The 13,439-nt window shown below is 40.4% G+C and overlaps 2 protein-coding genes across 2 annotated transcripts in view; one reads left to right on the top strand and one right to left on the bottom strand.

Annotated features, from left to right (window-relative positions):
- Septin10 (septin 10) overlaps positions 1 to 8,509 on the bottom strand; it is a 78,743-nt gene extending 70,234 nt beyond the window's left edge. Inside the window, exon 1 of the mRNA XM_047522674.1 lies at positions 8,167 to 8,509. Within this exon, the coding sequence (XP_047378630.1) occupies positions 8,167 to 8,196 (30 nt within the window). The 5' untranslated portion in view covers positions 8,197 to 8,509. The remainder of the gene's footprint in view (positions 1 to 8,166) is intronic.
- Positions 8,462 to 13,095, top strand: Sowahc (sosondowah ankyrin repeat domain family member C). The gene has a single exon (XM_047522673.1). The coding sequence runs from the start codon at positions 8,906 to 8,908 to the stop codon at positions 10,496 to 10,498; it is 1,593 nt and encodes a 530-aa protein (XP_047378629.1). The 5' UTR covers positions 8,462 to 8,905; the 3' UTR covers positions 10,499 to 13,095.
- The last annotated feature ends 344 nt before the right edge of the window (positions 13,096 to 13,439 follow it).

Raw genomic sequence — 13,439 nt, 5'->3', positions numbered from 1 at the left:
CATTGGCCAAATGTCCCTCATACAGGTTCTGTGCTACAAGGGGAGCCCAATAATGACGGTAAACTTTGAAAATCAGCTTTTCTATATCTCCTCTGGGAAAGTTCAGTCAATGAAAAATTAGGCAAATATTTTTGTATTCTTACTAAAAATCACAAATACATACAGGAATGCCTGATCTATCTTATCCCAAGTGAACAAAACTTTCTAGGGAACTGTATAAAGTGACTTAAGTAACAAACAATTGAAAATTATCATGATTATCATTCTTTTACCATACTGGCATACACCAATGATCATGCTAAGGCAATCCTTCGCCCGAGACCATACTCTCCTCTGGTTATCAAGGTCCTGTAGGATTCAATTTGATCTATCTCTCCAGTTTCATCTAGTTCCTGAATCTCCCTAAACATACCAAAAATCCATGCCACTACCCCTGCAACTACCAGGTACCTTGCCTGGGTGCTATTTCCATCCTCTGTCCCATATAAATGTTCCCGTCTTCTCAAGAGGACTTATATGAGTGTGAGGAGAGGCAGGCAAATAAGAAAACAAAGTGTGTAAGTGCTATAAAGGGAAGAAAATGATGTGATGGGGTGCAGGGTATTGAGGAGAAATTTTCAACAAAGGTTCAAATGCAACTCAAAAGGAGAAAGGGTAGCCATTTTAGAAAATGATGTGATATAGCAAAGAAAACAAGATCATAAAAAGAAAGCCTACAGAATGAAAAAAAAAATCATCTTCAATTATGCTTTCAACAGTGGATTAATATAAAACCCTTGTAATTCATTTGTGTCATAAACGATTTATAGAAAATATTTTTTTTAAATTCATATAACTTAATAATTAGTGAACAAACCAATTAAAAATTGGAAAGGTTGGAATAGACATGTCACCAATGATGTCAAAAAAACACATGATAAAATATTCAACATCTTCAGTCACTTGTAAAATGCAAACTGAAACTTCAATAAGATAGCACTATATAAGAGTGGCTTAAAAACAAAACAAAAACAAGTCTGACAATATCAAGTACTGACAAGGACATGGAACAAGAACTCTTTCATTACTGGTGGGAATGCAAAATGGTACATCCATTTTAGAAAACAGTTTGGTAGTTTCTTATTAAGTTAAACATACACTAGAATGCTACTCAAGGATCCCACTTCTAGATACTCAAGAAAAATGAAAACATATTCACATAAAAATGTATAAGTGAATATGTACAGTAGCTTCATTTATAATTGTCCCAAATTGGAAACAACCCCAAACACTTAGTGGAAAAAGTAAGCTCAACAGTGGTATGGGCACATTCACAGAATGGAATACTACTCAGCAACAAAAAGGAATGTGCAACAACATGAACTAATCTTAAAAGCATTACATTTAGCAAAGTAGTCAGTTCAAAGGCTACAATAATACCATACACATGACACAATAAGAGACAGAGAAACTGGTCAGCTGCTGTCAGAGAATAGTGGCAAGAGAGGCTGAGACAAAGGGAACTTCTAGGGTGGGGTGACGGAACTAGTAGCCTGACTATGGTTACACAAATGTATGCATTCATTAAAACTCACAAAACTCCAAGCTAGAGATGTAGTCCAGTGGCAAAGCACTTACCTAGCATGTGTGAGGCCCTCATTTGATCCCTGGCATGGTAAAAAGAACAACCAACCAAAAACAAACCCTCACTAGACTTTATACTAAAACAGGTAGATTTTACTCTATGTAGATTATACTTCAATAAAAAAGTTAACTCAAAGAAATGTAACATTTTATTTGGCCTTTATGTTGCTGTGACCAAAACACCAGATGAGACCGACTTAGAGGCATAAAGATTATTTGGGGTGCACGGTTTCAGAGGCTCAGTCCACAGTTGGCTGACTACATTGCTCCGGGTCCAAGGTAAGACAGCACACCACGGAGCAAGGACCCAGTAAAGGAAACCTGGTCAGCTAATGGCAGAGTTAGAGAGAGAGGGAGAAAAAGAGAATAGGGAAAGGGACCACAGGAAAGATGCATTCTTCCAGGGTACGCTCCCAGTGACCCACCTTCTCCAGTCACACCCCACCTGTCGATAGTTACCACCTAGTCATTTAAAATTAGTATGGACTGATACGGTTATAGCTCTCATAATCTAAGCATTTCCCCTTTGAATATTCCTGCATGAATAGAAGCTGGCCTGGAGGGCCCCTCATATCCAAACCATAACAGCAACAAAATCTTCATACTAAAAGATGATCTAATCAATAAATGGGAAAGCAGTAGCTAAAAAAATCTGAGGATAAACTAAATGATTAATATAATATATGTGGTTTTGGGGTAAACAACAATAAAAATATATAGGAAATATGCAAATACAAAACAAAATTAAAATACTTTCTCTGATTGTTCAAATTACAATGTAGTGTTAGGTTCTTTTGGCCCTCAGAGTGATGCAGAAACTAAATTATAATTCTTTCCTATACAACAGAATCTCTGTTACTATACAAGAAAAAGCCTATCTTCTACCAAACAGAGAGTCCCTAGAAAAGATCTCAATGACTTATGTCACAACAGAAAAGAGCTAACATGACATCAGTATAAATGTATGGCTTTAAAGAACTGTTAGAATTAACTACTTCTGGTGACAACAGATGCAAAATGCTGGAGCACTAAATAATTAGCAACACCATGTATAAGGGCCTGGGGCTAGGAGGTACAATGACAACAAGAACCAAACAAGAGATATTTTGTTCAAATTTGAGAAAGTTGACTCTCATCCAAAAATAAATAAATAAATAAATAAAGGTGGGGGAAGAAGAGATAATAGTACTTAATGGGAAAAAAATTATAAAATGCAATAACACAAGTAAAGTACTTGCCACCCTGAACTTCAGCATCAGTATATGGTCACATTCAATTACCACAGCAGACATAGTTAAAGAAAAATGAATAAGAAGTAAGATAATAAGACAATTTCATAAAAAAAAAATAGGTTGAATATGTTAACTTTTGCAAAGATTATTGGACAACTAAAAAGGTAAAATTATATTCAAAGAATATGAAAATAATGACTAAAGTTCTCTTTCACATTTTAAAAGCAAAAGTTAAAATTTTTTAAAGTCATAATTTTAAGATTGGTAAATACAAATGAAAGGCTTCTCATGTTCTTTTAAGGTCGACTGTGTGGACAGAATCTGAAACAGTCGTCTTCCTGCCTAAAATACCTAGCCAGCTAATATATATAACACATAATTGCAGTCTCACATTTTCACTGTGAAAATCAGCATGGAGATTCCTCAAATGACTAGGAATATAACCACCATATGATGCAGCTATTACATTCAATATTTATCCAAAGAACTAAAATCAGCAGAGTATAGTGATACACGCATTCCAGTGTTTATAATGTTTACAGTACTGCAATTCACAACAGTCAAGTTATAGAACCAGAACAGGTGTCTGTCAACAGATGAATAGACAAAATGTGGTGTATATATACACAGTAGAGTTCTACTCAGCCATAAAGAAGAATGAAATTGTTATTTGCTGGTAAATGGATGGGACTACAGAATATCATGCTAAGTGAAATAAGCCAGACTCAGAAATTCAAAGGTTCAGTGTTTTCTCTCATATGTAGAAACTAAAGAAAAAAGAAACAAAAAGGGGGATATCATGAAACAGTAGAGAAATCAATACAGTACAGGTAAAGGATCATGGGGCGGGGGGGGGGGGGGGAGTAAGGGAAGGAAAGGAGAAGAACTGGGGAATAAAATTGACCAAATTATGCTATACACAAGTATAAATATACCACAATGAATCTCACCTTTATGTATAATTATAAAGCACCAAAAGAAAAAATATGTTTGTAAACAAGAAGGAGGAAGATGGAAGGAAGAAAAAGAGGAGAGAAGGGAGATAGGAAAGGGCAAGTTTTGTGGACTGAATTGGAGCAAATTAGGTTATGTGCATGTGAATGTCACAATGAACCCACAATAATGTGTGATTAAAACACACTGATATTACATAGAAAAGAAAAAAACTATATGACAACATAAGAGCTCTATTAAAAAACAAAAGTAGAATGAAAGTGAACATAAAACTTTTACTTCTGAGGCACATAGCTAAAGCATTGCTGCGAGGAAAATTCATACCACTAAATTAATACATCAGAAAAGTTTCAAATTAATAATATAAGAACCTGAAGAACCAAGAAAAGGAGCAAAATAAACCCCAAGCAAGGAAAGAAGAAGAAATACTTCCAAAGAAAGAAAAGATCACATATCATTTATACTGAAGATAGAAAAATTTAAATAAATAAATAAAACAATGAGCCAGTTCTTTAAAAAGATCAATAAAACTGACAAACTGGTATCAGAATTGACATAAATTTGGACTGACACTGGACTGAGTTGACATTTGAACTAAAATACGGATTAGCACTACAGATCCTGAAGACAACAAAGGATACTAAGGCAATACTACGTTCAACTGTATTCACATAAATTTGAAAACTGGAAGGAATGCCTCTGTTCCTTAAAAACCCACAAACTACCACAATTTTCCCAATGTGAAATAATATGAATAGCCTGGTAACTATTAAAGTTAACTTAATTTTGTAAAATTAAAACACTCAAAAAAGAAATCTCCAGGCCAAGATGGTTCCATTGAAGAATCCTACCAAATATTTAAAGAATTAACACGAATTCTACACAATCTCTTTCAGGGGACAGAATATTTTCCAATCCATTTTATGAAGCTAGTATTACCTCAGCGACAGTACATAAAACCTACAGACCAATATCCCTCATGAAGTCAATAAAGGGCATCTACAACAAACTCCACAGCTATGATAAAAAGACTGAATGCTTTCTCCCCAAGAACAGAAACAAGGCAAGGTGAATGGTCTACTTTCACCCCCATTACTAAAAGGAATGCTTGAAAAAAGAAAAAAGAAAAAAAAAAAAGATTAGAAAAGAAAGAAAGAAGCACCAAAGAGCTAGAATCCAGCCAGCACAATAAGGGTGAAAGCAAATGGTAAAAACACTGGAAAGGAAGAAATAAAACTGTCCCTATTTGCAAATGACATGATTACTCACAAAGAAAACCTCAAGGAATTCCAATTCCTAAAACAAATGAATTTAGCAAGGTTACATGATACAAGATAAACATACAAAAATCAACTATATGTCTGTTACAAAGGAATATGTAGATGTAATTTAAAAGCAATGATCATCTACAATTCCTTAAAAAATTAAATACTCAGGCATGAAGGTATAACTAACAAAACATGCATGACTGTGTGCTGAAAACTGCATAACGAAAGAAATCAAAGTACATACAAAGAAATGACAAGAAATACTGTGTTTATAAGGTAGAAGATTAAACAGTAAAGATGTCAATTCTCGGTAAACTGATAACAGATATAAATAATGTAATTCTTAAGAAAATTCCAATAAGTTTCTTTAGATATACACAAAATGATTCTAAAACTTACAAAGAAAGGCTAAGAAATAAAAGCTAATTGGTTTTTTTTTAAATAAAGAGGCATCATTTACCTTATTTGAACACTTACACTGTTACAAAGAATCAATGCTGTATGAGTTGGCAGAACCCAAAAATAGATTCAGGTAGGTATGTTCAAATGGCTTTTGACAAAAGTGCAACAATTCAATAAAGGAATGAGAGCTTTTTCAATAAATAGTGCTGGCCAAAGGGGACATCCCTAAATCAAAATGGGCTGTTGACTGAAGTCTGACATCTCGAAGAAAAATTAACTCAAAATGGATATGGGATTAAATGTAAATTGTAAACTATGAAACTTTTAAGAAAAAAAAAACTTCAGGATCTAGGGTTAGGCAAAAAGTTCTTAAACTGGACACCAAAGAGCACAAATCCATAAAAGGAGAAATTGATAAAATGAACCTCATAAAATTTTTAAATTCTAGTTTCACAAAAGATCCTATTAAGAAGATGAAAAGACAAAAGTACAGAATGAGAAAGCATCGCAAACTACACATCTGAAAAAGGACACATATCTACGGTACATTAAAAAAAATCCTTCAAGAGTCAAAAAAAAAAAAAAAGATTCAATTAGAAAATTCAAAGAAAAAAATGAAGAAACATTACACAAAAAAGGAAATACCAACTATGTCCAACATCATTAGACATTAGGGAAATGCAACTGAAAACCACAGTATCACTACATACCTATTGGAATGGCTAAAAATAAGGTCAACACTAAATGCTGACAAGGATGTGAACAAACTAGATCTCGTATTGCTGGTAAGAATGGTACAACCATTCTAGAAAGACAATTTGGTAGTTTCTTATTAAAGGTGCAATTACCACATAACCCAGAAACTGCATAAATGAGCATTGGAGAACTAAAGCCAATCCCAAAATACCAAAGGTAGACTGTTCTCTCTGATATCTGATATGCACATGCTAATATACAACAAGGGGCAGAGTAGAAGTTCAGTGGATTAGACAAAAGAGAATGAAGGGAAGGAAGGAAAGAAGGAGGGTAGAAATAGGAAAGACAATAAAATGAATGGGACATAACTTTCCTAATGCTCATATTCGAATACACCACCAGCGAAACTCCACATCAGATACATCCAGAAGAATGGGATCCTAATTAGAAAAAATTATACTCCATGTATTTATATGTCAAAACACACACAGCTGTTATATACATTTAAAAATAAAAAATTTTATGTTTATGTTATATTACATTATTAATTATAGAGATGTTTCTATCAGTTTTATTCACAATAGCCCCAAACTGGATACAAGTTAGATGTCCTTCAAAGTGTGGTACATTCATAACTACTGATACTTGAAACAACTTGGATGAATCTCCAGAGAACTTTGCTGAGTGAAAAATCCAATCCCAAAAGATTACTTACTCAGTAACTACATAAGTTTTGAGATGAAAATTTATGGAGTTGAATAACAAATTACTGATTAAGAGGGACTAAAGAGGAGGTGGGACAGGGAATGAAGTGGGTGTGATTAATAAAAAAGAGTAACATGAAAGACTCTGGTGAGGGAAAGGGCCTCTATCTTCACTTTATCAGTCAATATTTCATGTTGTATTCCATTTTGCCACATATTGAGAAAACTGCATAAAAGGTACAGGGCTCTCACTATATTATTTCTTACAACTGGATGTGAATCTACAATGATCTCAAAATAAAAAGTTTAATTAGAAAACAGCTTCAGAGCAAGATTAAGTGCCAGAATTAGACAAGAAAGCCAACATTAACTAAGGTGCTCTCCTCTCTTCAAGTATGGCTTGATACTGAAAATTAGAGATCAGTTTATAAACACACCTTATTCACCTGGGGCCCTTGATATTTTCCTGACTCACGTGAGCAAATGGCAAGGGTAACGAAACAGTACAGAGAGAAAAACTGAAGACTTTTAAAACTACGTGATAGAGTGGAAAGAGACCTGGGCTGAACCGAGAGCAGAACCCTTGTCCAAGCTCTATAAAAACGAACGTATGCAAAGACATATCCCATTAGCCCTCCATATAGTCTCTGGAACTCCATGTACACTCCTAAGAGGATGAGAATTACAAAAGCAAATCACACATTGTGTTAAAAATAGCTGTGACCACTTTGAGAACTACTGGCTTACTAGCAAACCAGATAAATATTCAAAAGTGATTTGAAAGGCATAAACCGTGTTCTTGTAATGCGCCAAGGGTGCCAAGGCGGGAAAACGAAAAGGTTCAACTTCTAATGGAGACAACCTGGAAAGCAGGGTCGGCTTTTGGAAAGCCGCGGGAGGCGGCCTCGACCCAGCGAGCAGTCCCGGCGTGCACACAACTCTGCAAGCTTACTAGGCTAGTATTAATCTGCACCGCGCGCTCAAAAACCGTTAGCGAAGTGATGCACCAGCAGACAGTTGTGAATGTAACTCTCCCGTTTTGGCAAAGATCGGGAAGTCAATCAAAAAGAACTTTCCCCAACTCCCAGCCGCTCGGCCGTGCGCCCCAGCGAGTAGGGGGTCAGCGAGCAGACCCGGCTCTCCGCGGGCGACCGGCCGCGCCCAAGGAGGAGTGAGGATCACAATCCCCGCCGACCAGGGGCGGCCTGGAAGGCAGGGGACCAGGAGGTACCGCTGGGGCGCGGGTCCCCGGGGTCCTAGGCGGAGGGTGCAGGGTGGCGAACTCACCAGGTGCTGCGACTCTTCCGAGACGGCCATGGCTCCAGGCTGAAGGGCAGCTAAGCCGCAGTTTCAGCCTCGGCCCAGGAGCGCGTCCCGGCCGCAGCGAAGGAAAGGCGGGTCGGGTTGGGCGTGACTAGCGGGGAACAACCCGCCGGACTCGGGATGGGTAGGGACCGCGCGCGGCCGGGGCCGCCCAACGGGCGGGGTGGCCTCTACTGCTGGGCTCAGGGCGGGGCGTGGCCAAGCCCATTCGGCCGCGGGGACGCGCCATTGACCACGCCAAACGTTTCCCGCGCGCCTGGCGAGCCTCTCACCGAAGGGCCCCTCAACGTTTTAGAGGACGGAAAGTAGGTGCGGGAGGGAAGGTGAACGAAGAAAAGTTGGGACATGACGAAGTAGACGTGAGGAAAAACGTCCGGGCAATACAGGCAGCAGGCGGGAACAGCGATTGTGGGCCCTCACACATAGACCGGAAGTGGGCGGGGCCGGCGGCGGCCGGCGGGAGCAGAGATTGCAGCCCCCGGCGGAGACAGGAAATGGGCGGTCCTAAGGGCGGGGCGAACACGCAGGGCGGGGCTGGAGGGGGCGTGTCCGCCCGGGCGCGGCCCCGGCAAGGCGGTGTCGGAGTCTGACTGCAGAAGCCTGAGCTGGAGTCGTGGGAGCTCTCCAGGTTCCAGGATCTCCGACCGCGCTGCTATGGGACCCGGCTGAGCCGCCAGCCGGTGAAGAAACAAAGTGGCGGCGGATGGAGGGGCCGGCAGAGCTGGGCCCCGAGGCCGTGCTGTGCTTCCTCGCGGAGCATGGGGGCCGAGTCCGGCATGCCGAGCTGGTGGAGCACTTTAGGGGCGCCCTGGGCGGCGAGCCGGAGCAGCGGGCCCGCGCCCGTGCCCGCTTTAAGGAGCTGGTCAACGCGGTGGCCACTGTGCGTACAGATCCCGCCGATGGCGCCAAGTATGTTTACCTCAAGAAGAGGTTCTGCTCCGGATCCGCGCCGCGGGAGGCCGCGCCCCCCGGGGGCCTGCCTCTCATCGAGGTGACCGCCGAGCCAGAGGCCCCAGGTCACCCGACCGGGTCCGAGGAAAGCGGCCCGCGCCCAAAGGCAGAGGACCCCAAGGCGGCGGACCCTGAGGTGCCTCCGGAGCAGGGCCGTGAGCCAAGCGATGGGGAGCCCCCGGCTGCCGCTCTAGGGCCGCCTCTGAACGGCGGGGCTCGGAGGAAGAACTCTAGGCGCGGCGTCCAGGCCCTATCCCAGATGCCTCCTCCGGGGCCCAGCGAGGACCTGGATCCTCCACCCCACGGTTGCGAGGAGGCGGACTCCAGCAGCTCCCTTGGAGGACCCACCACCCCAAGATCTGCCCGCCAGAACTTCCGGGACCTGGTGATGGGCAGCTCCCCGCAACTGAAGAGGAGCGTGTGTCCTGGGGGCAGTAGCCCTGGAAGCTCCTCCGCGGGAGGTCGCGGCAGAGGCGCGGGCGACTCGGATAGTGCATCGGTGGCTTCATCGTCCGCAGAGGAGGAGAGCAGCGGCGGGGGCTCAGTGACCCTGGACCCTCTGGAGCATGCCTGGATGCTTTCGGCCTCGGATGGCAAGTGGGACAGCCTAGAAGGTCTGCTTACCTGCGAGCCTGGCCTACTGTCCAAGCGAGACTTCATCACCGGCTTCACCTGCCTGCACTGGGCAGCCAAGCATGGCAGGCAAGAGCTCCTGGCCATGCTGGTCAACTTCGCCAACAAACACCAACTGCCAGTGAACATCAACGCCAGGACAAGTGCGGGCTACACCGCCCTACACTTGGCCGCTATGCACGGACACGTGGAGGTGGTGAAGTTACTTGTGGGGGCCTACGACGCAGATGTGGACATCAGGGACTACAGCGGGAAAAAGGCCTCCCAGTACCTGAGTCAGAGCATCGCCGAGGAGATCAAGAACCTGGTGGGAGCCCTGGATGAGGATGATGGGGAGAGCGCTGCCGGTAGCGGGGGTGGACGTTGGAGGCTTTCGAAGGTGCTCCCCTCACACCTTATCACCTATAAACTCTCTCATGTCTTAGAGGATGGGGGGGATCATCACCACCACCATCATCACCATCACCACTTGGCTGAAGGATGGACTGGAGGCAAAGCAAAGGATTCCAGTCGCAAAGCCTCGAGCAGCTCTAGCGGGCGGATAAAACCCAGACTCAACAAAATCCGCTTCCGAACCCAAATCATCCACACCACACCCACTTTCAGGGACCCAGAGCAGCCACTGGAGGAAGGGGAGGAGGAGGAGGAACGATCTCTTAAAGGCCACTCATCCTCGTTCAAATTGAGACCGAAGTCCAATGTGTTTGGGTAAAAATATTTTTTTTTAGAAATGCTAAGGTTTATTTGTCTTTTGGATAGAATACTAGATGTGAGTACGGAAAGGAGACCAGAAAAGATTGTCGCACTCTTTTTGAGGGATTGCGATGGGTAACGAAAGAATTCCCCTCTGGCTAGCTTTCTGGAGGAAGTGGATTTCTTTTTTAAGTGATTGACCATACATTGACCTCTGCCTCTTCCCATTCCACCCCTCTGACCTGTGGTCCGTGTTTCTGAGGACTAGAAATGTAACTAGGGGTACAGAATTCATGACTGAGTTCCTTTGCTTTAACGGATACCATGCAAAGTAAACAATGTTGCACTTTTTTAGTATCTGTTTTTCTAAGTGGTTACTCTCTCAAGAGCAACAAAAATGCAAATGTTAATGAAACTGGTAGTATTATTTTAAGTGTGAACAAAACTACATGCTGCTCTGTAGTTTTAATAATTGCGTTTGCTTTTTAAGGTACTACTGAAGGTAAGGTCAGAGTTGAGATGCGAAAGTACTAACTAGAGAATAATGTGAGTAAAATGGGAATCCTGTTGGTATCCTATTTGTATTGCAAATAGCAGGTTAGTTATTGTTTTAAAAGCAATTTCAATTCTTATCACTAAGATTTAAGCAACCATCACTTTTAAGTTAATCTGTACTCTGGTTTCCACCTATCTTAACTCCACTGCACTCAGTGTTATGGTACATTATTAATAACTACACATTCTTGTCTAAGGAGAACACTCAGCAGCCTATGTATGTTTAAATAAAATATTGCCTCTCTTTCTGATTGACTCTAACTTGTCCTATTCCGAAAGTCTAAATTTGTTAGGATTTGTATTCTGGAATCATATGATGATTGGTTCTCTTTTGTTTGGTATAACCCTAATGGTGCTTAGGCAGAAACCATTTCTGGATTAGACAATTGGGGGGGGGGGGGGGGCATAAATGTTAGTGAACCAATGCTTCTGTGAAGTAATTATTAAATCAACTTAATGATTCTTGGGTAAGAAACTTTTATTTTACTAATACATTCATAATTTCTATGCTTTGTAGCAACATTTTACAAATGTTTAAAACAAAATCAGTTTCCTACCTTTCTTTGAATATATTCAAAGAGCTCTAGTGTAGTTACTGAAAAGCTGGGTGTTAAATCTACCCAGTTAAAAATGGCACTTTATAAAAAGGAAAAGAGAGGAGATGAAACTATTTCCATATTTAAATGCTGCTATTGAATTCCTTTGTATATAAGTGAAAGATATCATTCATTAAAATTAACGACTTGTTTAAGTATGATTCTTAATTACATTTCATTCATTTGTGTAAGAGTAAATGGCTTTATAATTACTTCAAAATTTAACTCACATGCATATTAAGTTGTCTCATAACAAGAGTAGAAACTTTCTTGGGGGATAAATTTGACCAAGTCCTTTTCCCTTAGTCTTTTTATTCTCCAGATGTTGAAAGTTAAGTTGCTACAGCCTACAAGATAAAAAAGAGAAAATAAGTTTGCAGAGTGAGTGAATCCATGTGTGCATTGCACAGAGCCTCAGCATTTAAAGTTCTTAGATCTTTAATTTCCCAAGTCATAGAAATTTGTAACAAATTTGTCACATCTCTCTGTAGATGGCAGTTGAACTTGTTTAAAGATGGATTTAAAAAACTAGTCACATAAAGTATATAAATGATTATCCATTTGTGTGCCTTCACTTTTGTTGTAGGATTTGGGAAATGGACCATGTACTTTTGAAAAGCACTTTCATTCACACATGTGGGTGGAAAAAAAATGTAATTTTTTGTCATTGAAAATAGTTCCTTGAGAGTGAAATATAGTCTGAATCTATACATTCCTTGTGTCTTATGTAAGAATAAGCTACAACTTCCCATTGAGGAATCTTAAATTTCATAGACATGTAAAGCTATGGCAACTATAGTAGTACACTTCAGAACCTTCTGAAGATTCTATTGAATGGTCAGTATTAATCTCTTAAAGCATATATTAGTAACTATGCACAAAATCTATAATTTACTAGGTCTTCAGAAATTGTCAGTACATCATTAACTTGCTCTTCACACCAAAGGTACAATTTTCTGGTAAAATAATATTTTAAATTTTCAAAAAGTCATTCCCAAAGGGGGGAACTACTGGTAGCATTCCTTCTCACATATGATTGTGTGCAGTAAGTGTAGCATTTTCAGCTACTGAACTCTACATTCCTGTTATTTTTCAGTTTCCTAATCACAATTATAAAAAACAAATAATTTGTGAATTTAATATTCATAGAATTGTGCCTACCATTAATGGAAATAAGTATGTCAAACACTTTGATGTCTATTGACGTGAGACTGGTTAAAAACAGGTATGTCCATGTGTTTCTTATGAATACGCTTGAAGCTAGTGAATGTTTGTCAGAATTTATTTTTGTGGTATGTAAAATGTGGCTAGCTTATATAACTTAAAAATCTGGTACTAGTTTATTCATGCCTAAAATATTGGAGTCTCGGATGCCTTGTCTTTTACTTTTTGAGTAAGTGAAAGTTTGGAAATTTGAAAATGTAAAATCTGTAAAGTTTGTTTTTGTCACAATAAAAGGTTCACACTAAAATTTGTTTCTAATTTCTATAGTTGTTTTACATTTTACAAATACTGTGTTTTACTGTTCAAAAGATGCTTTTTGAAGATTGTACTTCCCTTTTCCTACCCCTTAAGGTCACACAGCCCACAAGTTGCTAATTCACAGATAAGAAATGAGGCTTAATGGCTGTTCAGGGTCACACAGAAAATGGCAGTAAGATCTTCTGAGTCTACTTTTCCATATCTTTAACCTGCACTTTGAATTGCCAGATTTTTAGCAAAACTGATGTAGTCAGCAACAGTGATGGAGGAATCAACATGAAGACAGGTAGGTTGTCCTCAGCTACTTTTTAAAAAGACAACAAACTG

This window comes from Sciurus carolinensis, chromosome 13, assembly GCF_902686445.1.
Source record: "Sciurus carolinensis chromosome 13, mSciCar1.2, whole genome shotgun sequence".
NCBI classification, from domain to species: Eukaryota; Metazoa; Chordata; class Mammalia; order Rodentia; family Sciuridae; genus Sciurus; species Sciurus carolinensis.
The sequence above is the reverse complement of the archived record's forward strand: the minus strand, read 5'-3'. Positions and strand labels throughout refer to the sequence as shown.

Bases quoted from the DNA above. Each gene is read 5' to 3' on its own strand.
- Sowahc (XM_047522673.1), top strand. From the start codon at position 8,906: ATGGAGGGGCCGGCAGAGCTGGGCCCCGAGGCCGTGCTGTGCTTCCTC.